The sequence below is a fragment of the Dioscorea cayenensis genome, chromosome 8 (genome assembly GCF_009730915.1).
Source record: "Dioscorea cayenensis subsp. rotundata cultivar TDr96_F1 chromosome 8, TDr96_F1_v2_PseudoChromosome.rev07_lg8_w22 25.fasta, whole genome shotgun sequence".
NCBI classification, from domain to species: domain Eukaryota; kingdom Viridiplantae; phylum Streptophyta; class Magnoliopsida; order Dioscoreales; family Dioscoreaceae; genus Dioscorea; species Dioscorea cayenensis.
In genome coordinates, this window is record NC_052478.1 from 21,267,702 (window position 1) to 21,295,166 (window position 27,465).

Genomic DNA, 27,465 nt, shown 5'->3' on the forward strand with positions numbered 1-27,465 from the left:
ATTCTGCAAAAAAATTAGTCCAACTACAAAAATTTTTGCCCTATAAAGAAATTTTTTTTACTAAGTGTTGAATCATCAAACTACAAAATTTTATACCAAGTATCAGTACTGGAAATCAATAAAGCGAAAAGAAAAAATTTTACCCTTTGTATTAGTCCTTGAACTATGTGAGATCCACTTTGGCTTACAACTTGTGAAGTACCCTGAAGATAGGCCACATGAATGTAAACCATTAGTGCTGAAAATTATCAAAGAAAAAATAACATCAATAAGAGGGAAAGTTTTTGAGTAAAAAGGTTGTACATCAAGCATCCATCTAATAATCACATTAGCTTATGGAGTTGATTTGCTTTGTCTACTTAGATTATGTTCTTGAGGTTTAAATAAAAAAAAATATACATTAGCAGTAATAAGTCACACAAGGCTAAGTAATTTAGATAAGTTATTACCTCTTGTCTTGCACCTGATTGTGCCATTTTAGATGAAGGTTGGTTTGCAGGTTGCATTGCAGAAGGTCTACAAGTTTTTTTTGACCTAGAGAAACACAAAGCAATGACAATTAATAAAGTAGAAAATCCATTAAAATTGAACTGAATAGAGGTTTCATAGCACTTACTGGTAATTTAAATGGTCTGTTGTTAGCACCCACTTCCCCTTTGCAAGTCCTAACATTATGACCTGTTTGCCCACATTTTCTGCATGTCATTCTCACTCTCATCTTGGAAACTTTGGATTGACTTCCACTTATTTCATCTGCTTCCTTCATTTGGCTCTTGTGTGGTCTTCTAGGAGACCTTCTAAGCACGGGAGGTAAAATAGGTTCCATGTTTTCCACATTATTCCATTGGTTAGGCCCCTTATAGGCTTGAATGAAGTGAGAATATATGCCCAGTTGTGTTTCCTTGTGGCAACAAGCATCGACATATTGGTCTGCCCTCTCTTCAGTAGTGAACATCACTGCCACTGCATGAATACATGGGATACTAGTGAGATCCCATTTCCTACAAGAGCAATTATGGACCTCTAAATCAACTACATGTTGATCTGGCGGCCCACATGACACTTGATATTTTCCACCCCCAGCATAACCAGCACAACATCTACAGGACTCTTCAATTATTTTGTCATTTTTTTTTTTGAATTTTAGGGCACAGTTTCCCTGTGTACTTCTCAGCTGCTTCTTTTTTCATTGTTATTCTCTGCATTAGTTTGGTTCTAATAGCCTCCATCATGCTTAGCACATGTCTTCCTATTGCCTCCAAGATAAACTTGTTGAATGATTTGCAAAGATTATTCAGCAACATGTCACACTTTGTCATTGTTGAAAAATGTGCCTTGGACCATGTTTCTTGTCTTTACCTTCTAACCATTTGTGGGCAGTTTCTAATAAAGCCCTCATTTATCGCATTACATCCTCATACTCCTTTAGGTAAGTTTACCTCGCAGCTTTCCATAGGCAATCCTCTAGTGCTTTGCCTTTCTTAGATGGTTGTGACTTGAATCAACCCTGGTATCTCTCCTGGAGTTTACACCATACATATCTAACTCTAACCCTAAATCAACATTGATATCAAAGACTTGGTCATCATTATTTTCCATATCATAATCATTTTCATGAAACTCAGAGTCAGAACTATCATTGTCATACATTCTATCCTCAAACCCTAAATCATCATAAACTGCTTCAACCTATCACATTTTAACCAACTCAAATAACAAAATATAAAATCAAAACAAAAAAATTGCGCACTAATTGACAAAGGAAGCATAGTAAAACACTTTTCATCACATGACAAATTAAGAATAAAACACATGGTCGGAAGCCCTCATCAAAAAACATTCAACATACAACATAAGAACACATTAAGAATATGAAGAAAAAAAAGGTTCTTCATCATCTCCATTTGTTTATGTGGTTGTAACATAAATTTAGAAACATTTTTTCAATTGAAGGACATTTCCTGGACTATTAGTTGTTCCAAGACCTGATATGAAATGAACTATTTGTTGGTTTCCTTCTCTATTGTAAACCTTTCAACGGATTTGCAAATATTTAACTATTGTTAAAACTCCGGTTATTCCAAAAATTATTTTGAAGTAGCCCAAAAGATACAATGCATGAATAAGTCTTCTATTGTATATATGTTGATGTAAAACCAGAAGAACTATTTTCTTTTTCTCTACTAATTCATTAAAAAAACCAAAAATCCATATTTCCATGAAGCTTCCCTTCTTGCTTAGTTTATGGATCTCTATTAGCCTGATGTCGGCCATGACAGCAATATCAACTAACTCTAAATAATGTGAATTATTAGATGACCCTTTAAGCCATTCTCTACACACCCCAGTTCCAGCATGGAACTCTGTTTAACTGCTCAACTCTTGTCTCTTAAGGTTGGCTGGTGGTCCTAGTGCCCCCACTCCAACAAGGATGCTAATGTTTCATTATAAGCATGGAACTCTTTAGATCATTATAAGGATGCTAATGTTTCATTCATTTATTCATTAGCCTATCTAATCCTACAACAACTGATAAATATTAGCATGGATTTTTTTCAGTGGGTCCCAAAAACAACAGATAAATATTAGCATGGATTTTTTCAGTGGGTCCTAACTTTAATGTTGAGGATGTGGAGATAGGTACATTTACTTTAATGTTGTTAAAAAATAACTTGAAATGGAAGGAAATTATCTTGATTTTGTGAATGATTGCTCCATTAAATTCATAATGTTCTTCATCTTATGCCCTTCTTTTTCCCCTAGATGTCTGTCTTTGTTTTTGTGATTGTAACATAAACTTGAAATTGAAGGACATTTTTTCAAGATGGAGAAATTAGTGAATGAATTTTTTTCATTCACTAATTAGAGCCTAAAGAAATGATTTTTTCTTATAGATGATCATTTATGGTTTGTATAATGCTTGTATCTTGTAAATACTCAACATTAGTTGGCAGAGAAGAATGAACAAAGAAAAAAAATCCATGGTTTAGAGATTTGTTTTTGGGACCCAGTGAAGATGTGTTCAATAACATTAAAGTTGGGACCCACTGAAAAAAATTAGCATGGATTAGCATGGATTTTTTTTTCATTAGCCTATCTAATCCTACAACAACTGATAAATATTAGCATGGATTTTTTTATTCAGTCGGTCCCAACTGATAAAAAAAAAACAAAGAAACAAATTTCTCATATATAACATTAGCTTAATAGAAATATATTCAAGTAACAATATTAATAATACCTTTCAACCAATCTTGTGTGCACATCAACGCTTCTATTGTGCACATTAAAGCTGATTCTGAAGCAACGGTAGACACGGGAATTGCTAAAATGTCTCTACTAGATTCATTCACTTTTGATTTAGATGAATACTTTTCCCCCAAATCATAACAAAGAGTACGAATATTTTGAATTTCATCTTTTGCTTTATCCTCACCATAAATAATGGGAAAATACATCTCCAACAACATCAACTTGAATCTAGGGTCCAAAACAATCGCTACACCCATAACACCATGGATTCTATCCTAATATTTTTCAAATTTTATCTTCATTCTCAATGCCATTGATTCAATATAGTCAATGCCACAACTAACCCATTTTGTCAAAGCAATGTTAATCTGACAAATCTTAGAAAAATATAGGTTAGTTGTAGGATACTTTGTTCCTGAAAATAGCTCAGTCACCACATAGAATAACTTCAATCTGTCACAAATCTCCTTTGCCTTTTCTTATTTTTCATCAGATGAACAACATTCATAAAGAGAATCTCGTTGTTTCAAGTGTTTGAAAGCATCCTTGTAGCCAATAGCAATATTAAGCATAAAAAAAAGTTGAATTCCACCTAGTTTTGCAATCCAAAAACAATTTTTTAGTGAAATTCATTTTCAATTGATGCACAGTTTCTTCAAACTTCTCACTTCTTTTAGGTGTAGGAACCCAAAATGCAACACTATCACGAATATTCTCAATTGAATCATTAATCACATCCAAGCCATCTTTAACAATCAAATTCAAAATGTGTGCACAACAACTCATATGTAAGAATTTTCCATCTATCCAAAGATTGCTACTTGATAACTTATTCACAATCAAACTCGCAAGTAAGTCATTTGTAGAACAATTATCCAAAGTCAACGTAGATAACTTGTTATCTAGATACCAATCCATCAAACAATTCACAAGTACTTCACACAAAACTTGAGTAGTATGTGGACATGGCACATAAATGAACATATTTATCAAAATCATTAAAATATAATTAAAGACATATCATTTATAAAGTATAAATGACGAAGTACTAGTTGACAAAAATTATTTCCTGATAATTCGACTTTTTAAATTCCAATCGTCATCTATGTAATGCGCAGTAACCGCCATAAACCCTTTCTTTTGATTATTGGAAATCCACATGTTTGTAGTTATTGCAAATCTACTCTGACTTTGATCAAATAGCTTCATTATTCTTGATCTCTCATGCTTGAACATCTTCATAATATCACATCTTATTGTAGTTCTTGAAATAGGCTTGAACAATGGTTGAACCGAACTAAGAAAATCTCGAAATCCAACATGTTCTATTATTTTCAAAGGATACTCGTGCATAATGATCATTGTAGCCATCTTCTTCCTTGCAACTTCTTGATCATAAACATAAGTCCCAATTGATCATTTGCCACTAGCATCAACATTGGATTTCAACAATGTTTGCCTTATGTCTCTTCCTTTCTTTTGTGGACATATAACATAGTGATCATGCAAATGCTTTGTCCCATTTTTTGTGTCTCCACCAAGTTTTTTCCCATAATAATTACAAATAGCCTTCCATTTGTCATCAATCTTTTACCTCTTGTAATGACTCCATACTTTTTATTTGAACCCCCGTTTACTACTCAAAACTAATTTGTCTTTATCTGGACATGTAGAAGGGATTGATGATGCATCTGTAGTTGAGACATCTTCTTCTCTTGGTGTTAATTGTGTAGCACTTTGCATTGGTGAAACATTGTTTTGTGTAGATTGAGTAGCATCATTGGTTATTTTTAGTGAGGTGAAGACTGTGGAGTTTATGGAAAAAGTTTCAATTAATGTATGTACATAATTCACATGATATCATAAAAGAAAGATTACAAAACACAATAATGTGCATAATTCTAAAAAAACAGTGGAAAAATTTGTATAAATTAGCACAAAGAAGCAAGATGTGATTGTGGGGTGCCCTACGACTATATTTCAATAAGAAGATGAACTTGGGGAGGAAGGCCTGAACAAAACATATGAGCTATCATCACCAATTGACAATCCATATTGACTAATTAAAAAGATTCAGTATGCATAAACATAAGGTCTAGATGCACTGCCATCCTTTCAAATTGTATAATTCTCATTTTTTTTCCAAGTTCTAATACAAGTCAGAGCATCCTTTGATAGTGAATTATTACAAAAAGAAGCATAAGGATTCAGAGCAAACGACATCAAGATTCACCTTTTATATATAAAAGAAAACAATACCAATCATCCAAAAGAAAAAAGAATAAACCCTAAACCTCTTCCTAATTCCTAAGCCAATAAAAAACAACAGCTCTGAATTGAAGGAAAAAAGTTAGCTTGGGATGTAGAAGGCTAGAAGCTCACCTTGACAAGATCCCCGATTGATCAATCTCATAGGCTATGTATGAATTATTAAAAAAGAAGCATTAAGATCAAAACTAATTATGATAAGATCAAAACTACTTAACATAGGGCTCTTATATCTAATTTTAATTGTTATTAGTTTAAAATAAATAGTTTATGTGATTAGCGCAATTAAATTAAAATTAGAGTTTTTTATATTATCACCTAACCTATGCCATTGAATTTTTTAATGTTGAAAAAATTATACATACATATACACACAATATATATATATATATATGTATTTTAATCGGGTCGGGGATCCCCATGGGGTGGGGAGGGCATTCCCCGTCCCCATCCTCATTTAGGAAACGGGGACGGATTGGCCCCTGTCCCCGCCCCCATGGGGAAGAGATTCGGGGAATCCCCATCCCTGTCAGGTCGGGTCCCCGCGGGGATCGGAGATTCTCCGCCCCATTACCACCCCTAGTACACATATGGGTGCTGAGACCACTCACATATAACCACTACTCACACTCCTAGAAATATACCCTCACCCAAAATTCAAACTTTCACCACTTGTGAAATTTGAGTTCTAATGTTAGAAATGAGCTTGCATTCCCACTTAAAAATAAAAAAAATGTGACAAAGAAATGATTAGCGTAAAGAACGGAATAAAATAAGCATTTTAAGACTAGTTTCAATGCAAGAAGAAAAAGTTTCCAACAATCACAACAGAAAAAAATGTGACAAAGAAATGAGGAGCTTTTCTGGGTTTATTTTTCTTTGAAATTGTTCTAAACACCTTAAAAACACAAAATCAAAGTTTATTTCTATATGTACAGAATCAACAACCCATGAAATCATTGATCAAATTGTAACATGTAACAAACTTCGACTAGATTTTGAGTTATAAGAATACAATAATGTACATTTCGATATCAGCTTAAAAAATCTATACAATTTAAAATTAGCTTGAGAATTCTATACAACATCAACAAAACTATTCAAAATCCGTTGATCAGAAATGCAGGAATTCAGTTCAGAGCAAAGTGAGAGTATCTCCTTCATTTCGGCACAATGCATATCTTTCCCTGCTCTAAATTTGTGTACAGCACCACCGATTTCAATCCAACTGTAACCAGCATCCTTAATTATTCCTTGACAATTCATCAATTCACGCATTTCAGCGGCTTCATCAAACCGGCCTTTAGCTGCAAATATACTCGCCAATGCAACATACGGTGCAGATTTATCCGGCTCTAGCTCAAACAACTTTCTAGCAGCAATCTCTCCGATCTCAGTATCACACAATGTCACACAAGCATTCAGTAAAGCCCCCCAAACTGACGGCTCAGGCTCATGATCACAGCTAAGTATCAAGTCATATGCCTTTCGTACCATTCCGGCACGGCCTAAGAGATCTATAATGCAACAGTAATGCTCATTCCGAGCAGCCATTCCATGAACATTAGTCATCAAATCAAACAACTTCCAACCCTCGTCAATGAATCCAGAATGGCTACAAGCTGAAAGAAGGCATGTAAAAGTGATTTGATTTGGAGATACTAAAGCTGATGCCATTGAATTGAATACCTCAAGAGCCTCTATAGTGCGGCCATGTTTCCCATAACCACAAATCAATGAGTTCCAAACAACAATATTTTTCTTAGCTCCCATTCTATCAAATGCAGCACGGCCAGCTTGCAAGTCACCGCATTTTGTGTACATATCAATAATGACTGCTTGAACATTGTCATCAGAACTGAATCCTCGAAGCACCGCTTGGGCGTGGAACTGTTTTGACAGGCCTAAGAATCCAAAACTAGCACAAGAACTGAGCAATGCGATGAATGTAGATTGATTTGGCGGTATTCCATGCAAAACCATTTCAATGAAAACTGATACAATCTCCTCCTCGGCTGAACCATTACGGCCATAACCCGATATCAAGCTATTATAGCACACCACATCCTTGTGCTCAATCCCATCAAAAACCAATCTTGAAGCACTGAGCATTCCATTCCTAGAATACAAATCCACCAGTGCACTGCCAACGAATGCATCAAAGCTCCAACCTTTTTTCACAACAAATGAGCGTAGCTGCGTCCCTTGTTCCAATGTGGCGCATTGGATAACGACAGTGATGGTGTGGCAGTTTGGTGTTATACCACTGCTTAACATCTTCTGCAACAAAGCCATGACTTCATTCTCACATCCCTCTTGATCAACATAAGCCATCAGGATGACAGTCCAAGAGACAACATCTCTATAAGGCATTCTATCAAACACTTGTCGAGCACTAGCCAAAACCCCACATTTAGCATAGAAACTCACAAGAGAGGTATCCGAGCAGCAAGCGTCCAGTTCATTAGTCCAATGCTTGATCATGAAACCATGGAGCTCCTTCCCGTGCTTGACAGCGCCGAGAGAAGCACAGCAGCCCAGCACGCTACTGATGGGGAGCTGGCACGGCTCTCGGGAGTGGTGAAAATGAAGAGCAAGCTCACGAAAGAGGGAAAGAGACTCGTGTGGGCGTCCTTCCCTAGCGCAACGCTGGATTTGGGTTGGTGAGGGAACATCTCGGCGAGGCATTTCGTCGAACAGGTTGAAGGGAGTGGTTGTACACGATGAGAGCATCATCTATTGCTTTGTTTTCTTTAGAAAACGAAAACTGGAAAACGGAAACACGAAAAAAGAGTAATTGATCGAGCCTCGGGATCAGAACCCGATGGATAAAACTAATCTCGAGGCAAATCGAGTGGTGGATTAATTGATCACCAGCCTCAATCTCGTCTCGTCTTACTCCCTCTGCCTCGCAAGATGAAGGCTCAAAGCTTCAGCTTTCTCTCTCCTTCGCTCCCCAAAACCCTCGCAATCTCTAGGGTTAGGGTTTATCAATCCTTCAGCCGTAATCTCCCCAATCCATCTCTCCACTTTCTCCCCTCCTCTCCAAGTCCCAGATTGCCTTGTCTCGCTATGGCCGCTGTCTCCTCTTCCGGCGCTTTTAATGGTTCTGAACCTTGTAAGTCTCCCCTTGAATCCTAATTTTCGTGGAATCGTATGTTTAGAATGATTTTTTTGTTGTTTTGGTGCTTGATTTTTGCTTGTTTGGATTGAAAAATTGTGACTTTTTGTGTTTCTAGTAGGTTGTCGGATTGGGGAGGTTAGGAGGGTTACCAAAGAGACGAATGTGTTTGTGAACGTGAATTTGGATGGCTCTGGTGTTTCTGAATGTAGTACTGGGATTCCTTTCTTGGATCATATGCTTGATGTGAGTGTCAATGGCTTAGTGCTCTTAGGTTATTCATGTTTTTTCTTTTCATTTTATTTTCAATATTTCTTTTTTTATTTTTTGTGATGAAATCGAACCTGCGTTTGTCCATTGAAAGCCATTGTGGTGTTTGTTAAACTAACTGGGATGAATAGTGCAGCAATTGGCATCACATGGACTGTTTGATTTGCATGTAAAGGCGACTGGTGATATCCACATTGATGATCATCATACCAATGAAGATGTTGCTCTTGCTATTGGAACGGTATTTAGACATTGTATAATTTTGTTTAATGAATTATTTTGAGTGGAATTTTGTTGTTTTTTTGCATTCATAATCATTCTTTTTGTTCTCTGGGGGTATTTTAGGCACTTCTTCAAGCTCTTGGAGATAGAAAAGGAATCCATCGGTTTGGGCATTTTTCCGCTCCTCTTGATGAAGCTGCAATTGATGTTATACTGGTAAAATTTGGATTTATATTTGGTGCTCTCTTACCCATGCATATGTAGGTAAAAGTTCTTGTTCATATGGTAACCATTGGATCTCTTATTGCCAGGTTATATTGATGCATGTTATTGGTATTATGAAAGAGTAAGAATTCTGTTTGCATAATATGAAATAAATACAATGTGTTTTGTGTCTAACTTGTCTAAAGAACACAACTTAATTGTCCTAGTCAGATTTTGTCATGAAGGTGATTTATCAGTATTTGACCGTAACTATTTCAGCTTCAATCGCATTTGGGTGGACCTTACCAAGATAGTCTGCTGTTGACAATTGAATATATTTTTGGATTGTGTACATAGATATCTTCGTGGCTTCCTTTTCACTGCATTAAGCATAAGAAATAATTATTTGATTTGGGTCTTATAGCCTTTTGAATACTTCATTTTCACCTTATATAATCTTTTGCTGAATCAAAATTTGTTGTTTATTTATATCAGGGGGTACACTTATGCTTCAGATATATTTTCTCATAATTTATTTATAAGTCCTAACGTTAGTCATGTAACGTATCATATGCTCCCTTGTTTCTGATATTGGTTTGTCAAAATCTCTTTATTCAGGATCTATCAGGCCGCCCTCACCTAAATTATGATCTGCACATCCCCACAGAAAGAGTTGGAACATATGATACTCAGGTAGTTTTCCTAGTTTTGTGAAGTGCATTACAGTATCAACTGCCGTTATATTTGCCTGCATTTAATGTTTAAGGGATGTTCTTGTGAATTCTATTATGTTGATTCTGGTTTTCAGTGGCTTTCACCTGAAAATTAACTAGGAAACATGCGCAGCAAGCCTATTAATGCAACATTAGATGCTCTATTATTATAACTTTGTGCTAGGGCAGGTTTCTTAGTTCCATTTTTATATGATCATTAATGTAGAATATTATTGAAGAACTAGATTTTCACGAAATACTTTTTTCAGGCTCTTGCTCATGCATCTTTTGTTTGTTAATGTGTGCAACTGTTTCTTAGTAAAAAAACATATTCATTTAAGAAAGACTGCACACTTAAATTGGCTGACTGTTGACTCATGTTTCCTATTTCCAAGATCTTTGAACTACGTAAATAGCATTATTTTTTTATAAATCATAATAGTTCTCTTAGTTTATGTTTTTTGAATCCTTGGATTCATATTTAGTCAAGGATAAATCAAGATTGTCTAGGAGAAAGCTGCCTTCTCGGTTTTGTTCAAGTTATTGCTTTCATTGGTGTTATTTCATTTTGTGGATTAGAAAATACTTAAATTACCGCAAGGAAAAAAAAAAAGAAACTTGGGACATGTTAAAAATCTATTTTACTTGTAATCTTCTTGTACAAGTTGGTGATAAGTTTGCTCTCATTGTTTGTTTTCTTCAATCTTTGTGAATGTAACTTGGCCTATTTGTCATTAACTTTTAGCTGGTGGAGCATTTCTTTCAGTCGCTTGTCAACACATCTGGCATGACTCTTCACATCCTGCAGGTAATAGAAATTGATGTTCTTTATTTTACTTGTCCTTTTTTAACTTTTAGCTGGTGGTGGTACAGAACAAGTAACTGAAGTTCATATACTTAGTTTTTTTTTACAGCACAAAGAGATTGCACATGCCCTTCAGAAAGTAGCTGCTGTACATGATTGAAAATTCTTGTTTAGGTATTCAGTCATTAGGTATATAGTATATTGTATAATTTATGATCACTGGGTAGATAGTAATGCTTAGAGAGCCAAAAGTAAAGTAAGTCATTTATACAGAGTCCGAAGGACATTAGGCTGATAAGGAGAGCAGCAAAGAGGGTGTCGGTCAGCTTTAGGCTGATAGCCATAAAAAATACCATTATGATTTATGATGTTTTTTAAGCCAAAACACTGTTGGCGTCCAAAGCCACTTTTTAGAACTACTGCAATAGATTCCAAATTTATCAAGATTTCGTAGCCATGGTATGACATAAATCTTAAACATGCATACTACCCAATCCTCTCAGCCTCATTGAGACTTGATGTCATTAGCGAGACTGATATATAGACATCCATGCAAAGCATGAAGAGCTGTACGAAGCATCTTCTAAATCTACGTGCTTACTTTCAGATTCATGCTCTGGTTTTATGTAAATCTTTAACAATCTTCTGGTTGGTTTTCCTTGAAATGGATTTTTTTTTTCCTGTAAACAGCGTGCTGGTAAGAATTCACACCATATTATTGAGGCAACCTTCAAGGCTTTCGCAAGAGCTCTTCGGCAAGCTACTGAGTATGATCTGCGTCGGCAGGGGACTGTACCGAGGTATGTTCAAAATAATCCCGGTACATGTTTCATGGAGAACAATCACATTTTTCTTTAACATTGATGTGCATAAATGGAAAAGAATTTGGAAGCACAGGATGGCACCTTTTTCTTTTTTGGAGTTTGCCTAAGCCTAACCCTACAGATGGGTTTTGACATTGCAATGATTTCTTCCTAATCTGTGCAATCCTTATGCTTTTGACATAGAAACCACGCAAATTTTAGCTGGTAGACATTCAAGAAAATGAACTAGAAAGAATAGGTCTTCATTGTATTTTTGTATTTGTCTGAAGAAAGAATTTGAGAGCAGATCTGTATTCTTCCCTAGTTTTTCATTCTAATTGCATGTTGTTGGCATATTATGCTCATGCACACAGCTTGTTTAATTGCACATAACAAAAGGAGTTACACAACAAATCACAAAAAAGGTTTTGTGTGTACTTGGCATTCCTCAGGAAGTAAAGGAAACCATTTGGATTGACCATCACATTTCATTGCAAAAACAAATGAATGCAAAGTATTATAAAAACTTATAAATTATGCATGTACAAATTGTGTCATTGCTGCTAGAAATTATGTTGTACTTGTATGTCTCTTTGCTTTTGTTGAAATTTAAGAACCAATTTGTTGTCATTTTGTCTTCCATGAAAAGCAGCATCTTTGGATTTTCTTTGTTATCATCATATTATTACCTGAAAATGGAAAGATCTACTAGTGATAGTTAGTGAGCTTACAAATTCCTTTTATTGTTTGCTGATTGCAGCTCTAAAGGTGTTCTATCACGATCTTGAGACTGAACGACAGATATCAGGGAAAGTATTGCAGAAATATTTCTCCAATCCAGTGATTGTCGATAACATAATTGATGGGTTGGGGATTTTTCTTGTATACTACAACCATAAGTGCAGATACGCCGAACAATTGGATCTTGGATGTATTTAAATTAGGATGTTGTTTCATGTATCTCCACTCCTTGTGTTAAAGAACTTGTGTATTTTGGTAAAAGAGTTCACTCTTTGCCTTTCGAATAAGATTATTACCAGACACTCATTTTATATAATTGTTTTGCATTTTTAACCCTGTAAATAAATACATTTGCATTCAAGCCTTAAAAAGAAAAAAAATCAAAATGGTGTAGGGTCTCTTGTCATGAAGTGTCTGGGCACATTTGGGATGACTTAGAGTGAAATCCAAGTATCAATTCAAGAGTTAAAATCAACAATATGAATAAAATAAATTAAATTAAAAATCACATCCAAATGGGTCCTAACATCCATCATATTCTCAACCATCTCTTTTTGGGACTTTGTTTGATATATACGCCAACATATAAGTTTGGGCATACTTTATTTTATCTCTTTTAATTATTCTATCATACAACATTCTCTTGAATGTATCACCAAATTATTTTCCAAAATATATATATATATATATAACTCATCACAACAAAACACCTAATTTTAGTAAAGCCATGTCATTACTTCTGACAAGCACCAACCATAATCTCAAAAAAAGTATAAACAAAGTGGGTTTCTTTGCAAATTCCCACATATCCAACTATTCTAGGGGCCTTTGTGAAAATAATCCTAACCGTGTCCCTCACGTTCTCTCCTCGTGACCTCTCTCATCATGGCTGACACCCTGGACAAAGCACCATACACTCACCTTCCCGGTAATCAGTTTGACCGCGTCTCACCACCAAAAATAACTGTAATTCAAATCCTTTTCCCAAAAGGTAACCATAAGGGCGGTAATCTCACCCACCCCATCTCCCCCTCTTTTTTAAACCACCATCTTGAGGAACTCCCTCTCCAAACCAGCGCCTTTTCTCCATCTCCGGCGACCGGCGACCGGCGAATCTCAGAGCTTCAGGGAGGGACTTCGGATCGCGATCCAACACCGACGATGAGGGAGATCCTGCATATCCAGGGCGGGCAATGTGGGAACCAGATCGGAGCGAAGTTCTGGGAGGTCATTTGTGACGAGCATGGCATCGACCCGACGGGGCGCTACGGTGGCGACTCGACGTTGCAGCTTGAGCGTGTCAATGTCTACTTCAATGAGGCTAGCGGTGGCCGATTTGTCCCCCGCGCTGTGCTTATGGATCTGGAGCCTGGGACCATGGACTCCGTTCGCTCCGGCCCTTTTGGGCAGATCTTCCGGCCGGATAACTTCGTCTTTGGTCAGTCCGGTGCTGGGAACAATTGGGCCAAGGGGCATTACACCGAGGGCGCAGAGCTCATCGATTCCGTCCTCGATGTCGTTCGTAAGGAGGCCGAGAACTGCGATTGTCTCCAAGGTTGTTTCTCGAATCTCTTATGATTTCATTTTTCTTATCAACCATTTGGTATCTTTTTTCTTAATTTTCAGTATCTTTTGGAATTAGGGTTCATGGAAATATTGTTGAAGAAATCAGTCCCTGTTTTCTATTTTTAGCCCAAATTTTCTTTTAAAGTTTTAACGTTTAATTTCTTTTATATATCATTTTCAAAAGATTTTTGGGAAGTTGCAAAATTAAATTTAAGTTTGGTGCTTCTTTAATTTGGTTCATGTTATAATGTCCTAATTTGTAGGATCTGATGCTTTTTTTTTTCTTTTTTTGTTTAGTTTGAAGAAAATGGATTCTTTTAGTTGTTTAGAGATCAAGTTCATAGATATAGACTTATAGTTCATAATTTGTGCGAGATTTTTATCATGAATAACAATCTGTTATGTATTGTTCTATCGCAACCAAGTGTGCAATCTATATTAGGGCATTTTATTATTAGCTTGCGGTGCACATTTAAAAATTTATGGTAGGAATGGCACTTAGGAACCCTCTTTGGCCATTTCTTTTCAAGAGAAATGTCATGGTTGCTCAAGCAAATGTCTTTATTGCATTGATTCTCTTTGGATCTGCCTTTGTACGACCTATATAGGAATTGTATTTCTTTTTGTGCTTCATTTGTGGTTTTCTGCAACCTGGGATTCCAGTTCAGAATCCTAGATGTAACTGCTGAGTATTGAGTAGTGTTAGTGGGCCAGATTTCTGGCAGTTCTGATACTTTTGTTGTCTATTTTCTTCCATGACTCACACGTGGGCTTAGGATAGTGGTGGGTTGAGAACGATCCACTTTTTTATTTGTTTGGAAGTACTATATTAGTTTGAAACTATGCACATGAAGGTCTAAATTGTAAGTAGTGTAAATTGTTTTAAAGGCAGCACCTGGAACAAACCAAATTTTCAGCAATGTTTTGGTTTTTTTAAATGATCATGCTGATTTCTTCTGTTGTGAATTTTTAACTTATTATGTTGAGCCTGGTGAAGTATATGCTCATCTTTCTTCTGTTATTGAATTATGCAACGCAAAGACAACCAATTTATGGTACCATAAGACACTGGGGGAACATATATTTATATCAGTTTGCTCATAAGTAGAAAAACCTCTGACTTTACTTCTGAGAAGAAGCTTAAAATCTCAAACTTGTTTTGTTGTGCATGCTTTATCTTGTTTAGCAAATGGAATTATTGGTTTTTTTAAGTTTTATTTATTATTGTCTTTGCTTTCCCAGGATTCCAAGTGTGTCATTCCCTGGGAGGAGGCACGGGATCTGGAATGGGAACTCTTCTCATCTCCAAAATCAGGGAAGAGTACCCTGATCGTATGATGTTGACATTCTCGGTTTTCCCATCACCTAAGGTTTCTGACACTGTTGTGGAACCATACAACGCCACACTCTCTGTTCACCAGCTTGTGGAGAATGCTGATGAATGTATGGTCCTTGACAATGAAGCTCTGTATGATATCTGCTTCCGCACTCTCAAGCTTGCCACTCCTACCTGTAAGACCAGTTTCTTATCTCTGTTGGGATTTTTTTTTCGCTTTTCATTGTTTTATATTGAGTGTTTCGGCCTTTGATAATGAATTAGTAAATTTGATAATGATTGCCTTTCTTTGGGATTGGGGATCTATGGCCTCTCCTTGCTATTTATGATCAATGAAAGTGTTTGTTCTCTTGTAATACCACACAAATCTGTAGGCCTCTGATTTGCTTTTTTATGAATTATCAATAGGATTTTTTAGTGTCATTCTTTTTTTCAATTGTTATGTACTAAGAGCTATTTCATTCATGGATATATGTGGCGATGGTATCTGAGAGCCACACAGACAAGGATACTTGTTAGCTTATTTAACAGTGGCTCTATTAAGGAGGAAAATTGAGGCAATTTTCTTTTGAATCTATGCATTATGGTATAGGAAATTGTGACCTTGCCACATTGGTGCCAATACAGAATTGCATGCTAGGCTGCTCTAATACTTGTGCTTTTTCTTTTTCTTCTTGTGTCAGTTGGTGACCTTAATCACCTCATCTCTGCTACCATGAGCGGTGTCACATGCTGTCTGCGGTTTCCTGGTCAGCTGAACTCTGACCTCAGGAAGCTTGCAGTCAACCTGATCCCATTCCCTCGACTCCACTTCTTCATGGTGGGCTTTGCACCCCTGACCTCCAGAGGCTCCCAGCAGTATCGCGCTCTTACCGTGCCCGAACTGACCCAGCAAATGTGGGATTCAAAGAACATGATGTGTGCTGCTGATCCTCGGCACGGCCGCTACCTCACTGCTTCAGCCATGTTCCGTGGGAAAATGAGCACAAAGGAAGTGGATGAACAAATGATCAATGTCCAGAACAAGAACTCATCCTACTTTGTAGAGTGGATTCCAAACAATGTAAAATCCAGTGTTTGTGACATCCCACCCAGGGGTCTAAAAATGGCAGCTACATTCATGGGGAACTCAACATCCATTCAGGAGATGTTCCGGCGAGTTAGTGAACAGTTCACAGCCATGTTCAGGAGAAAGGCTTTCTTGCATTGGTACACCGGAGAAGGCATGGATGAGATGGAATTCACTGAAGCTGAGAGTAATATGAATGATCTTGTGGCTGAGTATCAACAGTATCAGGATGCAACAGCTGATGAGGAGTATGAGGAGGAAGAGGAGGAAGAGGAAGTTGAAACCTGAGCCATGATTTTTATTCACTGAATGCTTGTTTTTTCTCCTAATCATCTTCTTGATCTTTGTGTGTGAGGTTTTGTTTGAAGCAACAACAGAGGAACATTGATTGAATGTCTTGTGTTTCTTTGTATGAGACTTTGAGAGTCTATATTTATGTGTCTGGAGTTTGTGATTTGGTTGCTTAGAATTTTCATGGCTAACAACTCTTTTGATCATATTGTTGTTGAATTTTATTAGATATTGTCTGTAGCCAAGTTTGATGAAATTTAGTATTGGTTTATTAGTTACTATACAGAGCAAAATGCAATTATGTGTTTTATTGTTTATTTAGTTTCAATTGCTTGAATTACAACCATAATGTGATGTTACTTTTATTGTATAAGCACTTCCTCAATGCAGACATATATATAAATTTTTATTAATATATTATAAGTATAAAAAAATAATAAAGCTAAAATATTTACCAAATATTTTGATAATTTATTTTTTCTTCCTTTTTATCTATCTTTTTTTTTTCTTCTATATCTTACAATATACAAGTAGGAGTATTTATATGCATTCAGGATTTAAATGGACGGTTAAGATTAATTCAATCAAACTGTCCAAAACACACTGGTGCGTGAAATAGTAACGATGTTGGTGGCTGCTACAGTATTATATGGTGTCTGCTGTAGTAAAATTTAGAAATTTGCTATAGTAATTTTAGGGTTATTGTCTCATTAAAAACTTTGTGTTCACGCTCGTCCTAATTTTCAACCTCATGCCTCTTTAGATTTTTGTACATGCATTAGGGGTAAATTGGTCATTTAGCACTAGTGGCATCCTTGTATAATTGTACATTAGATTGTGTGTGAAAACCATCCGAAAATCAGAGGTGAATCAGTCTTTATGACCATTTTCTTTTTATTTTCTATTACAAGAGCATTTTAGTCTTTTTCTTCTAATTTAAAAAAAAATAAAAAAAATGAGAGGATAAGAGCAATGTGGCTGGCTTCTCTTTCTCTCATTCTTTCTTCTTCTTTGTTTACTTCTTTCTTCTTCCATTCGGCCGAGCACCCATTTATAGAAAACAAAATTTTTCAGCGAGCTTTTCCGGTGAACCAAAGCTTCTACTTTCTTCCTCTCACCCTCTTGAGCTTGGTAAAGCTTCGATCCAAGGTTTTTCTTTTGTATTTTTCTCATATTTAATCGTTTTTGAAAATCTTTGGAAAAACTAGAAATACCCCATGGATTGGGTTTTTTTTAGGCTTAAATCAAAGCCAATGTCGTTGTTATCCATTTGTGTGAATGTTGTGAAGAAATTTTGTGATTTGGTGATGTAAATCGGTTAGAAACCATTGTTTAAGAGCCGGTTTTACTGTAGCAATTCCGAATTTACTGTGGCACCGAAAATTTTCTTTGGTCCAAATTGAAGCCCTTTTTACTTGGAATTCATTGGAACTAGGTTTACTCCAGTTTAAGGTTGTTTGGGTCCAAAATGACGTCATTTTCCCCTAAAACCCTAGAGTTACATATTCGACATGTAACATTGCATTCGTATGCATTTTAGTTTCTATTGTTGTGTTAATTGGTTCTTGGTTTCCCTACTTCTATCTAGATGGCCAGTGAGGGAAATTGCTGACCAGTGAGTGTGTCTCAAGGCGAGACGACTAGTTTTGTTAGTGGTTTAATTCGTAATTGCATAGATTTAAACCTTGGCGAAAGGAAAAAAAAAGTACACTAGGTTTAAATATTTGCAATTACGAATTGAACCACTCACAAAACCAGTCGTACCGCCTTGAAACACGCTTACTGGTCGGCAATTTCCCTGCCCTTGGAAGATGCTTCGCCACCTAGATACAAGCGGGGAAATCAAGAACCAATGAACACAAGAATGGAAACTAAAATGCATGTGAATGCAATGTTACATGTCGAACATGTAACTCTAGGGTTTTATCGGAAACGACGTCATTTTGGGTCCAAACGACCTCAAACTGGAGTAAACCTAGTTACAATGAATTCAAAGTAAGAAGGGCTTCAATTTAGACTAAAGAAATATAGGAAAAGCCAAAAATTTTCGGTGTTACAGTAAATTCGGGATTACTACAGTAACCAAGACATTGTTACAGTAAACCGACCCTTAAATAATGGATTAACAATGACAATGACACAAATGGATAACAATGACACTGGCTTCGATTTGAGCCTAAAAACAACCCAATCTATGGGACATTTCTAGGTTTTCAAGATTTTTAAAAACGATTAAATACGAGAAAAATACAAAAGAAAAACCTTGGATTGAAGTCTTACCGAGCTCAAGAGGATGAGAGGAAGAGAGTAAAAGCTTTGGTTTGCCTAAAAAGCTCGCCGAAGAATTTTGTTTTCAAAAAATGGGTGCTCGGCCGAATGGAAGAAGAAAGAGTGAGAGAAAGAGAAGCCAGCCTATCCTCTCATTTTTTTTTTTTTTAAAGGTATAATACTCTAATTGGTCCCTCTACTTTTTCTCTCTCTTTTCCCGGTCCCTCTTCTCGGAAAATGCTCGACTAGTCCCTCTACTTTTGAAAATATGCCACTTAGTTAGAAATACTCCCAACTAGTTCTTTTACTTTTAAAAATGTGACCAATTAGAGGGAACCAGTGGGCAGCATTTTTAAAAGTAGAGAGACCAGATTGGGGAGCATTATCAAACTGTGCGACATTTTCAAAAAGTAGAGGATTAGTCGAGGACGTTTCGATAGAGAGGACCAGAAAGAGAGAGAAAAAGTCTGAGACTATTTTGGTAATTATACATTTTTAAATAAGAGAAATGCCCTTCTAATAATAAATAAAAAGAAAATAATCCAAAAGATTGATTCTCCCCGGGTTTTTAGCGGGTTTTTCACGCACAACCTAATGTGCAATCATATAAGTATGTCACTAGTGCTAAATAACCATTTTACCCCAGATGCATGTACAAAAATCTAAAAAAGCCTTAGGTCAAAAATCATGACAGGGTACAATAGCTACAATACCACGTGGGTGGCATGCTCCATTTAAATCTAGAATGTTGCTACAGTAATGCCGACTGCTACATTATCATTATCTGCAATAGGCACACATTTCATAATAGGTATAATATCCCAAATTGGTCCCTTTCTATTTCTCTCTTTTTCCTTTTGGTCCCTTCCACTCAGAAATGTGCCCTACTAATCCCTCTACTCTTGAAAATGACACAATTTAGTCCCTCTACCCTTAATCTCCTCCCATCTAGTCCTTATACTTTTTGAAAAAATACAGCTAATAATTGACCTATTTTAGAGTAGAAGGGACTAAGTAAAACCATTTTCAAGAGTAGAGAGGACTACTTGGGAGAATTTCTGAGTAGAAGGACGGACCAAAAGAAAAAAAAAAGTGAAAAAGTAGAGTGACCAATTCTATTATACCATTTATAGTATTCATAACATATTATTTATTTTTTTAATATATATAATTTTATAATTTTCTACGATATTTTAATTTTTGTTTTTTAAAAAAAAGTGAGGCATCGTTATGGTAAATTACCATCACTTTCTTCTATTGACTATACGTAACATACTGTTTTTCTTTATAACTGTAACAAGTTGTTAAAAGGAGCATATATTGTCTAATGGTTGTTTAAAAAAAAATTATATTTCTACAAATTTTCAAAATATAAATAAAACAAGAAGTAAAAAAGAGCAGAAAAAAATTATGTTTTGTGCTAAATTTGCTAATTATTTTTTTTTCAAATTTTAAAAATAAATGAAGTGTGTATAAATTTAACATTATTTTGACGACCAGGTATGAGCTGTAAAAGTCCAAAAAAGGCTGAGCTGGCAACCTGGACATACAATAGAAATGAACGGTCAAGATTCAATCACGGCGCTTGTTTTTCCCAAAAAAAATCAACCAATAAATAAATAAATTAATTAATTAATTAAGATATAAACTATAAATTCCATTAAAAAAAAAAAAATTAGAAATTTCACTGCTCTCACTTCTCTCTCTATCTCTGGCTCGCGTTCTCGTACGCTTGCCCTCTTCTTCTCTGAGCTCTCGCGGCTCGCGGAGAAGAGGGTGCTGATCGAGCGGCATTGTACTAGGGAGGTAAACTCTTCTTTTGATTCTTTGTTTTGATGCCTTTCACTGATCATTTGTTAGATCTCTGACGTTTTTACTGCGTTTTTTTTTCTCAGATTGGTTCTTTTGGATGGTTTGATGTAGTAGCTGTAATTTTGTGTGTTTTTTTAGAAATTTGTGTTCTTGATTTTGTTGCTTTTAAGGTTTCTTGTTTAGAGGATCTGATCTGATGATGTGCTTTATGGTGAAAAGGTTGGATGTTTTTATCTATTCTTGCTTTGATTATCCTTTTTTTTCATAGTGTTTTCTAAATTTTTTTTTTTTGTTTAATTGTTTAGATTTCTCTTTCAAGTGGAGTCTTTTTCATGGAGATTAAGATCTGATGGGATTTCTCTTTTGGAATATCATGTGAAAAAATGTTTTTTTTTCTTTTTAATTTATTTGGGTTTATGGTGATCTTACTTTTTGTTTCTGCCAGTGTGCTTTGTTTTTTCAGTTGTCATGGAAACTATAAGATCCACTTTAGTATTCGTTTTTGAAATATTATAATTTGAAAGATTCTGTTTTTTTTTTATATATATATATTTAGGTTTAAGATAAATGATTTTTTTTTGTTGTTGTTATATATAAAGGAAGTAAAATTATCAATAATAATTATTGACTTCTCACTAACAGATGTCTATAAAAGAACTTGTTAGTTTTCTAGTTATCCTGACTATAGTAAATAAAATTTAGTTGATTTTAGTAAAAACATAAAGTAAATAACAGTATCAGTTTGCAATTTTTTATTATAGAAATGCTTGAACTGGCTTTTTGAAATCCTAGTATTGTGCATTTGGGTGATTTTGATCGCTGATGTGCTATTTGAAGTGTTTTATTTATATATTTTCATTTATTTGTGTACCCAGTGAATAGATTTTTCGTATTTCTTGTGTCTTTGTTTGGTGGGATTTCATTTTCATAGATGCTGTCTTGAGTTCCTTTTTGCTTTTTCATTCTTTAGTTTCTTTTGATATTTTTGCACAGGATAAGGTAGGGCAAAATGGTTGCGCAGGAGTTCACTGTGGACTTTGACTAAGCCTCTTGTTTTCCAGGTAAAATGCATGCCAAAATTTAAATTTTGATCTCACTAAGCACTCTGCATATAAAATAATCATAGATTGTTTTAGTTTGAGCAGATGTTATTCTTATGCTTTACACTCAATCTTTACTACTACAACAACAATAACAAGTTGTTAGTTCCAACTATTTGGGTCAGTTAAGATTCATGTTCTTTGTGTTCTGACAAAACTTTAACATCTGGCTATCAGCTGCATAAATCTTCCCCTTTTCTCATCCGGGCTTGGGACCGGCAATGGCAGATTGAATCATTATTACTCCTATATGATAAGATTATCTGTTGTAAATGCAGAAGTAGTCTATTTGCTTGTAATGGTACTAGTGATCTAAATTTTTGTTCTTTGTTTATCATTAACACCTTGTATCATTGCTAGTTTGTTGGTTGTTATAATGTTTGCAATTGGCGTGTTTGTTTGGTAACCTCTGATTATCATTTTAGGTAGGACATCTTGGGGAAGCATACCAAGAATGGGTTCATCAGCCTATTGTTGGCAAGGAAGGTCCACGTTTTTTTGCTAGTGACTTCTGGGAGGTAATTATTTTTATTCTATATCACCAACTCAAAGTAATTCCAAGAAAAATTGATACTCATCTGGTATTTCAAATTATCAGTCCTTAACTCGCACGGTATGGTGGGCAATTCCAAGTATCTGGCTGCCTGTCGTGTGCTGGTGTACATCAATGTCTTACCGCATGGGCCACACACCATCTGAAATAGCTCTCATGCTTGGAACTGGAATCTTTATCTGGACTTTAATCGAATATACTTTGCATCGCTTCCTTTTCCACATCCAAACAAGAACTTATTGGTATGTTGATTCTGTACCTTTTTCTCTTGTCAATGTGCTTAATTTTTCAACAAAAAAAGTTCAATGGAGTATAAAATTTAAGAAACTTATTGCAGGTGGAATACCGTTCATTATCTTCTTCATGGATGCCATCATAAGCACCCTATGGACGGTTTACGTCTTGTCTTCCCACCCACAGCAACTGCTGTTCTCCTCATTCCAGTATGACCCCATTTAAAGTTCAGAAATTCTTAAATCTTAGTGATGTTTCTATTAATGCGATAACAACCAATGTTACTTTTGTTCTCCGTTGACCTTCTAATTCTCCTTCAAATTGTTCTTTATGGGCTACTAGTTCTGGAACCTGGTGAAACTCATATCAACACCTTCAACGACCCCGGCCTTATTTGGGGGCGGATTGTTGGGCTATGTGATGTATGATTGCACACATTATTATCTACATCATGGGCAGCCAACTAAGGACCCTGCTCGGCATCTTAAGGTCTGAAGAAATGCATTTTCGACTTCTTCATTAGAAAGTTTAAAACTGTTCCATTTCATTTGCACAATTTGTGACAACCTTTTTCCTTTGTTCCAGAGATATCATCTGAACCATCACTTCAGGATACAAACTTCCGGTTTCGGGATCACATCTTCACTGTGGGATAATGTATTTGGTACACTACCTCCGGCGAAAACTATTGAGAAGAGCAGTTGATTATTCTCATGTCTTTCTGTGTTCTATTTTGTGGAGGTGAGATATGCATCATTTATTTGCGTCGTTAATTTTAACATCGAAGACTTGTTAGTTTATGAACTTTCCAAATCCATTCATGCTACTGAATTTTGCAGACATCTGATACTTTCACTTGTTTGATGATTTATCTGCAGGATCACTGTTGGTTTAGTTTTCTTCCTTGGAGATGTCTGATTGATTTGTGATTTTGAATACCAAAAAAAAAACATCAATGATCTCTTGTTTTGTAGAAATTTCAATGAATTTCATTGATCATTTGGTGATGAAACTCATTGCATGTGGAACATTTACTGTAATTGGTTGTCCCAATATGTGGTTATGATTTGCTTGTTCATAATTGGTCTTGTTTTAAATGTGTCTTAAAGTTTTATTGGATTGAATTAATGAGTAAACAGGATAACATATACCTATGTCCTTGAAAATTTTAATTTTCTTTTATGCCCTAGTAAATTGTTAAACATAATTATAATTTTTACAAAGGTATATTATATATATATAAGGGATGTAGACTTATAAAAGATGTTTGTTATGATTGTGAAAATTATTTTTTTTTACATTTGGTTCACATTTCCTTCGCATGATATCTTGGTTTATCTGAAAAAAATTATTTTAATTTCACTCTTAATTTTACCATTTCATGCTCATCTTAATTTTTTTTCCTTTAAATTTCTATAGCACATATATATTGTTGAATATGTATATGGATTATATGTCTAGGTTTTTTTTACATAATTTTCTCTCATTTTAAATGGTGTCCATGGTAAAACATAATAAAAATAAATGTTTTGTGAATAATTTATGTATGTAACTATTTTTTTTTCCACCTAATCCGTGATAAATATAAGTGGTGACTAAAATAATTTTATAAGAAAGTAGTTAAATACTCCTCTGTTTCTTTTTATCTTTTTCTATTTATAAAAACTTTATTTTATCTCAAATTATTTGTCTACATGACTATTTTAAGAGTTAATTTTTTAAATTTAGTCTAATAAATATGTTTGAATACACCACTTTCATATTAAATGTAATTTTTGAATAAATTAAACAACAACACAAATTGCACTTTTTTTAAAAAAATTATTTTAATGTAGTATTACAAACTCATGTTTTTTTCCTAATAAAAAAGTAATATGCATGAAAATAGCATGCATTTAATAAAAAAAAAAACTAGAGTAAAAATTGAAGAGAGAAAAAGGAGGAGAAAAAACAAACGAGAATGTGTAAAATAAAAAAAAAATTAAAATAAATGTGCATAAAATTTCCAAATCTAACTGTTTTTTCTTATGTTTCATAAAAGAGTTGTTATATTTCATAAAAGAGGCTGATAAAATTGGATGGATGGAGTAATCACGGACAACAACTTATAGTTGCACTACATTATATAATTATAAAATTTCATATTTCAAAAATACTCTTCCTATTTTTGTTTTCTATTTTTCATTCTCAATCTTTTGTTTTCTAAGACTGTGGAGCAAGTATTGCGTGTTTTGCATGTGGGGGTGGGACCATTTGTACAAAATCACTACTCACATTTTTAAAAATATATCTTCACTTATAATTCAAACTCAATTTTAATTGGGGCATAAAAAAAAATTATTTATTAGTATCACAGATTTTCTATGTTGGACCAAATGCGTCGCCGAGATTTTGCACCTCTCACAACACTGTTGCATTGTAGATCTCTTAGGTTATGCCAGAATTGTTGGGTTATGGACCACACAATATGTAGGGATATAAGGACTTATGTGCATAAGTTGTATAGACGTACATAACTAATGTTTATAATTGTGTATATCTTATTATATTCAAGTTTTGAATGTACCAAATTGTGATCGGATTCAAGTTATAATTTGGTCATAATTATCTAATTTTAAATGTGTGGATATACATATTAATCATATGTAAAATTCCTGGGGGCAAAATTATCAAATCTATGATGGGCAGACTTGTAATTAGCCCCATAAAGATTTCTTATAAATAGGGCATGGTCTAGGGTTGGCATCTGATCAGTGGGAACCACAAGACCCAATCACCTTCGTCGTAATCAATGGATTCAAGTGCAGATACACTTCCGCCAATTTCTTTGTTCCTAAGCAATCTCCAAATAAGAAGATCCAGAGTTTGAATTAGGGTTTATACCCGTTAGATCCATCAGGAAAGGTATGAAAGGCACATGACTTAGATATTTAGCCGTGAGCACGAACCCGAACTGTCAGTTTGGGGGGATTTACTGAATGCTTGTGTGACATTGTGTGGTGCTGAGATCGGAGAAACTGCTGCAAGGTGGTTATTTGAGGTAGAGCAGGGGAAATCTGCATCGTATGTTGCATTGGCAAGTATATTTGCAGCTAATTGCCGGTGAATGATGAAGCCGCATATATTGCTAAATTGATGAATTGTCAAGGAATAACTAAGGAAGCAGGTTACAGTTGGATTGAAATCAGTGGTGGTGTACACAAATTTAAGAGCAGGAAAAAATATGCATTGTGCCGAAACGAAGGAGATAATGTCACTTTTGCTGTGAATTGAATTCTTGCATTTCTGATCAGCAGATTCTTATTGTTTTTTTTTTGTTGATGTTGCATAGAATTCTTAAGCTCATTTTGAGTTGTATAGAATTGTTAACCTCATGTTAAAATGTACATTATTGTGATTCTTGTAACTCAAAACTCTAACCGAAGTTTGTTACATGTTGCAATTTGATTGATGATTTAATCTGTTGTTGATTCTGCATTTCTAATCGAAATTTTTTACATTGTTGGATTTGTTACCATTGGAAGAATCCAAGCTCATTTTTAAATTTTTTTTTAAATAATGATATTTAATAATAACAATAATAATTTTAAAATGATGGACCAAATGATAATTTGTGGAAGCTTTAATTGAACACAAACTTGAAATTTTAATCTCTAGGAATTTTTTTATTTTTTAAAATTACTATTGTAAAATAAAATAAAACATAGCCAATTCACTGTTATACAATCTAAAAAAGGAACAACTTCTGTGTATTATATATAAATTACTGCATTAATATTTTTCTTAAAAAAATAGAATCAATAAGAAATACATCTAATTTTCACATTCCACAATTGTGAAATAATGGGTTGTTAATTTTATTTTAATAGTAATCAAATAAAACTTTTGATTTCTTTTGAACATAAATGGAATGTTAGAGTTATTTTAAATTAAACAGATAAAATTAGCAAGTCCCTTTTATAAATAATGTTGATTTGGCTGAATAAGAGAATGCATAATGATCGCCTCTTGTATATTTTTTCAAAGAAAATAAAAATATAATCTACAAAATTAGGTTTTAAAATAAGAATTTAGTCTTCAAATTTTTAAATATTAAAATCACATAATTTTTAAATTAAAATTAAAAAAATAATTTAAATTTTTTTTATGCATATATTCTATTTTATAATAGTATGATAGAATATACTTTAATTAGAAAATTACTATTATTAGCATTTCCAGTGATATGTTGAAAGTTTGTTTATTTGGTTAGCTCTAATATTTCATATTATTTTTAAATTCGGCTATTCACTGTTTATCAGTTTATTTTGTTCATTTATCAAAAAATTTATAGTACAAAAAAAATTTCAATCACATTTTATTTATTGTCAAAAATTTAAATTATATGAATGCCTTAGATTCCCAGTGAGTCTGTGATATATATATATATATATATATATATATATATATATATATATATATATATATATATATATTTTCATATAATTTTTTTTTATTTCACCCAACTCACTTGAAATCTCTAGAATGTAATAGAATATTTGGACTTTAATGTCCAAGAGAAAGTTATATATATGGAGAGAGATATATTTTAAAGGAAACAAAATCATTTATCAATACTATTAGAAAAAGTTATTTATATTAAAAATAAACTTCTCTTGAAGGTAATAATACATCATCAACAAAATTAGATTTTGAAATGAGAATGGATAAAGGTCTAAACAGATAAATATTAAAATCACATAATTTTTATATAAAAAATTGTATTTTATGACACCAAGGAAAAATTGGGGGAAAATGGAATATTAGAGCCCTACTCTTAAAAAATAAGAAATATGTA

At 34.4% G+C, this 27,465-nt stretch overlaps 4 protein-coding genes across 5 annotated transcripts; 3 read left to right on the forward strand and 1 right to left on the reverse strand.

The window, feature by feature from the left end:
• Window positions 1-516: 516 nt before the first annotated feature.
• Window positions 517-8,208, reverse strand: LOC120267386 (pentatricopeptide repeat-containing protein At3g24000, mitochondrial-like). Its single transcript, XM_039275024.1, has 4 exons — window positions 6,604-8,208; window positions 1,553-1,689; window positions 617-1,001; window positions 517-534 (listed from the first exon to the last, which is right to left on the reverse strand). The coding sequence occupies exons 1-4, from the start codon at window positions 8,206-8,208 to the stop codon at window positions 517-519; spliced, it is 2,145 nt and encodes a 714-aa protein (XP_039130958.1).
• Window positions 8,209-8,403: 195 nt separating this feature from the next.
• LOC120267517 (imidazoleglycerol-phosphate dehydratase-like) lies at window positions 8,404-12,715 on the forward strand. Of its 2 annotated transcripts, none has more exons than XM_039275193.1 (8): window positions 8,404-8,638; window positions 8,760-8,887; window positions 9,048-9,152; window positions 9,257-9,349; window positions 9,956-10,030; window positions 10,796-10,858; window positions 11,546-11,655; window positions 12,419-12,715. In XM_039275193.1, the coding sequence occupies exons 1-8, from the start codon at window positions 8,437-8,439 to the stop codon at window positions 12,444-12,446; spliced, it is 804 nt and encodes a 267-aa protein (XP_039131127.1). In that variant the 5' UTR covers window positions 8,404-8,436; the 3' UTR covers window positions 12,447-12,715. The 2 variants fall into 2 exon arrangements, with proteins under 2 accessions (XP_039131127.1, XP_039131128.1); XM_039275194.1 differs by having other exon boundaries at window positions 8,763-8,887.
• Window positions 12,716-13,462: 747 nt separating this feature from the next.
• On the forward strand, window positions 13,463-16,939 carry LOC120266950 (tubulin beta-7 chain). The gene is made up of 3 exons (XM_039274609.1): window positions 13,463-13,954; window positions 15,208-15,477; window positions 15,985-16,939. Exons 1-3 carry the CDS (start codon window positions 13,561-13,563, stop codon window positions 16,656-16,658), a joined length of 1,338 nt encoding a protein of 445 aa, XP_039130543.1. The 5' UTR covers window positions 13,463-13,560; the 3' UTR covers window positions 16,659-16,939.
• A 4,811-nt stretch (window positions 16,940-21,750) lies between these two features.
• LOC120266553 (dihydroceramide fatty acyl 2-hydroxylase FAH2-like) lies at window positions 21,751-23,706 on the forward strand. The gene is given in 8 exon segments (XM_039274193.1): window positions 21,751-21,777; window positions 21,779-21,802; window positions 22,267-22,359; window positions 22,440-22,636; window positions 22,732-22,837; window positions 22,971-23,117; window positions 23,214-23,369; window positions 23,507-23,706. Coding segments are annotated over 7 exon segments (714 nt in total). The 3' UTR covers window positions 23,334-23,369; window positions 23,507-23,706.
• Window positions 23,707-27,465: the final 3,759 nt, after the last annotated feature.

Bases quoted from the DNA above. Each gene is read 5' to 3' on its own strand.
- LOC120267386 (XM_039275024.1), bottom strand. From the start codon at position 8,208: ATGCCTCGCCGAGATGTTCCCTCACCAACCCAAATCCAGCGTTGCGCT. The intron at 1,690-6,603 runs GTATAGAATTCT...AAAATGTGATAG, and splicing joins TGAATAGTTTTGTTGATGTT to GTTGAAGCAGTTTATGATGA. The intron at 1,002-1,552 runs GTTAGAGTTAGA...TTGCTCTTGTAG, and splicing joins GATATCAATGTTGATTTAGG to GAAATGGGATCTCACTAGTA.
- LOC120267517 (XM_039275193.1), top strand. From the start codon at position 8,437: ATGAAGGCTCAAAGCTTCAGCTTTCTCTCTCCTTCGCTCCCCAAAACC. The intron at 8,639-8,759 runs GTAAGTCTCCCC...TTGTGTTTCTAG, and splicing joins TTTTAATGGTTCTGAACCTT to TAGGTTGTCGGATTGGGGAG. The intron at 9,153-9,256 runs GTATTTAGACAT...GGGGTATTTTAG, and splicing joins TTGCTCTTGCTATTGGAACG to GCACTTCTTCAAGCTCTTGG.
- LOC120266950 (XM_039274609.1), top strand. From the start codon at position 13,561: ATGAGGGAGATCCTGCATATCCAGGGCGGGCAATGTGGGAACCAGATC. The intron at 13,955-15,207 runs GTTGTTTCTCGA...TTGCTTTCCCAG, and splicing joins GAACTGCGATTGTCTCCAAG to GATTCCAAGTGTGTCATTCC. The intron at 15,478-15,984 runs GTAAGACCAGTT...TTCTTGTGTCAG, and splicing joins CAAGCTTGCCACTCCTACCT to TTGGTGACCTTAATCACCTC.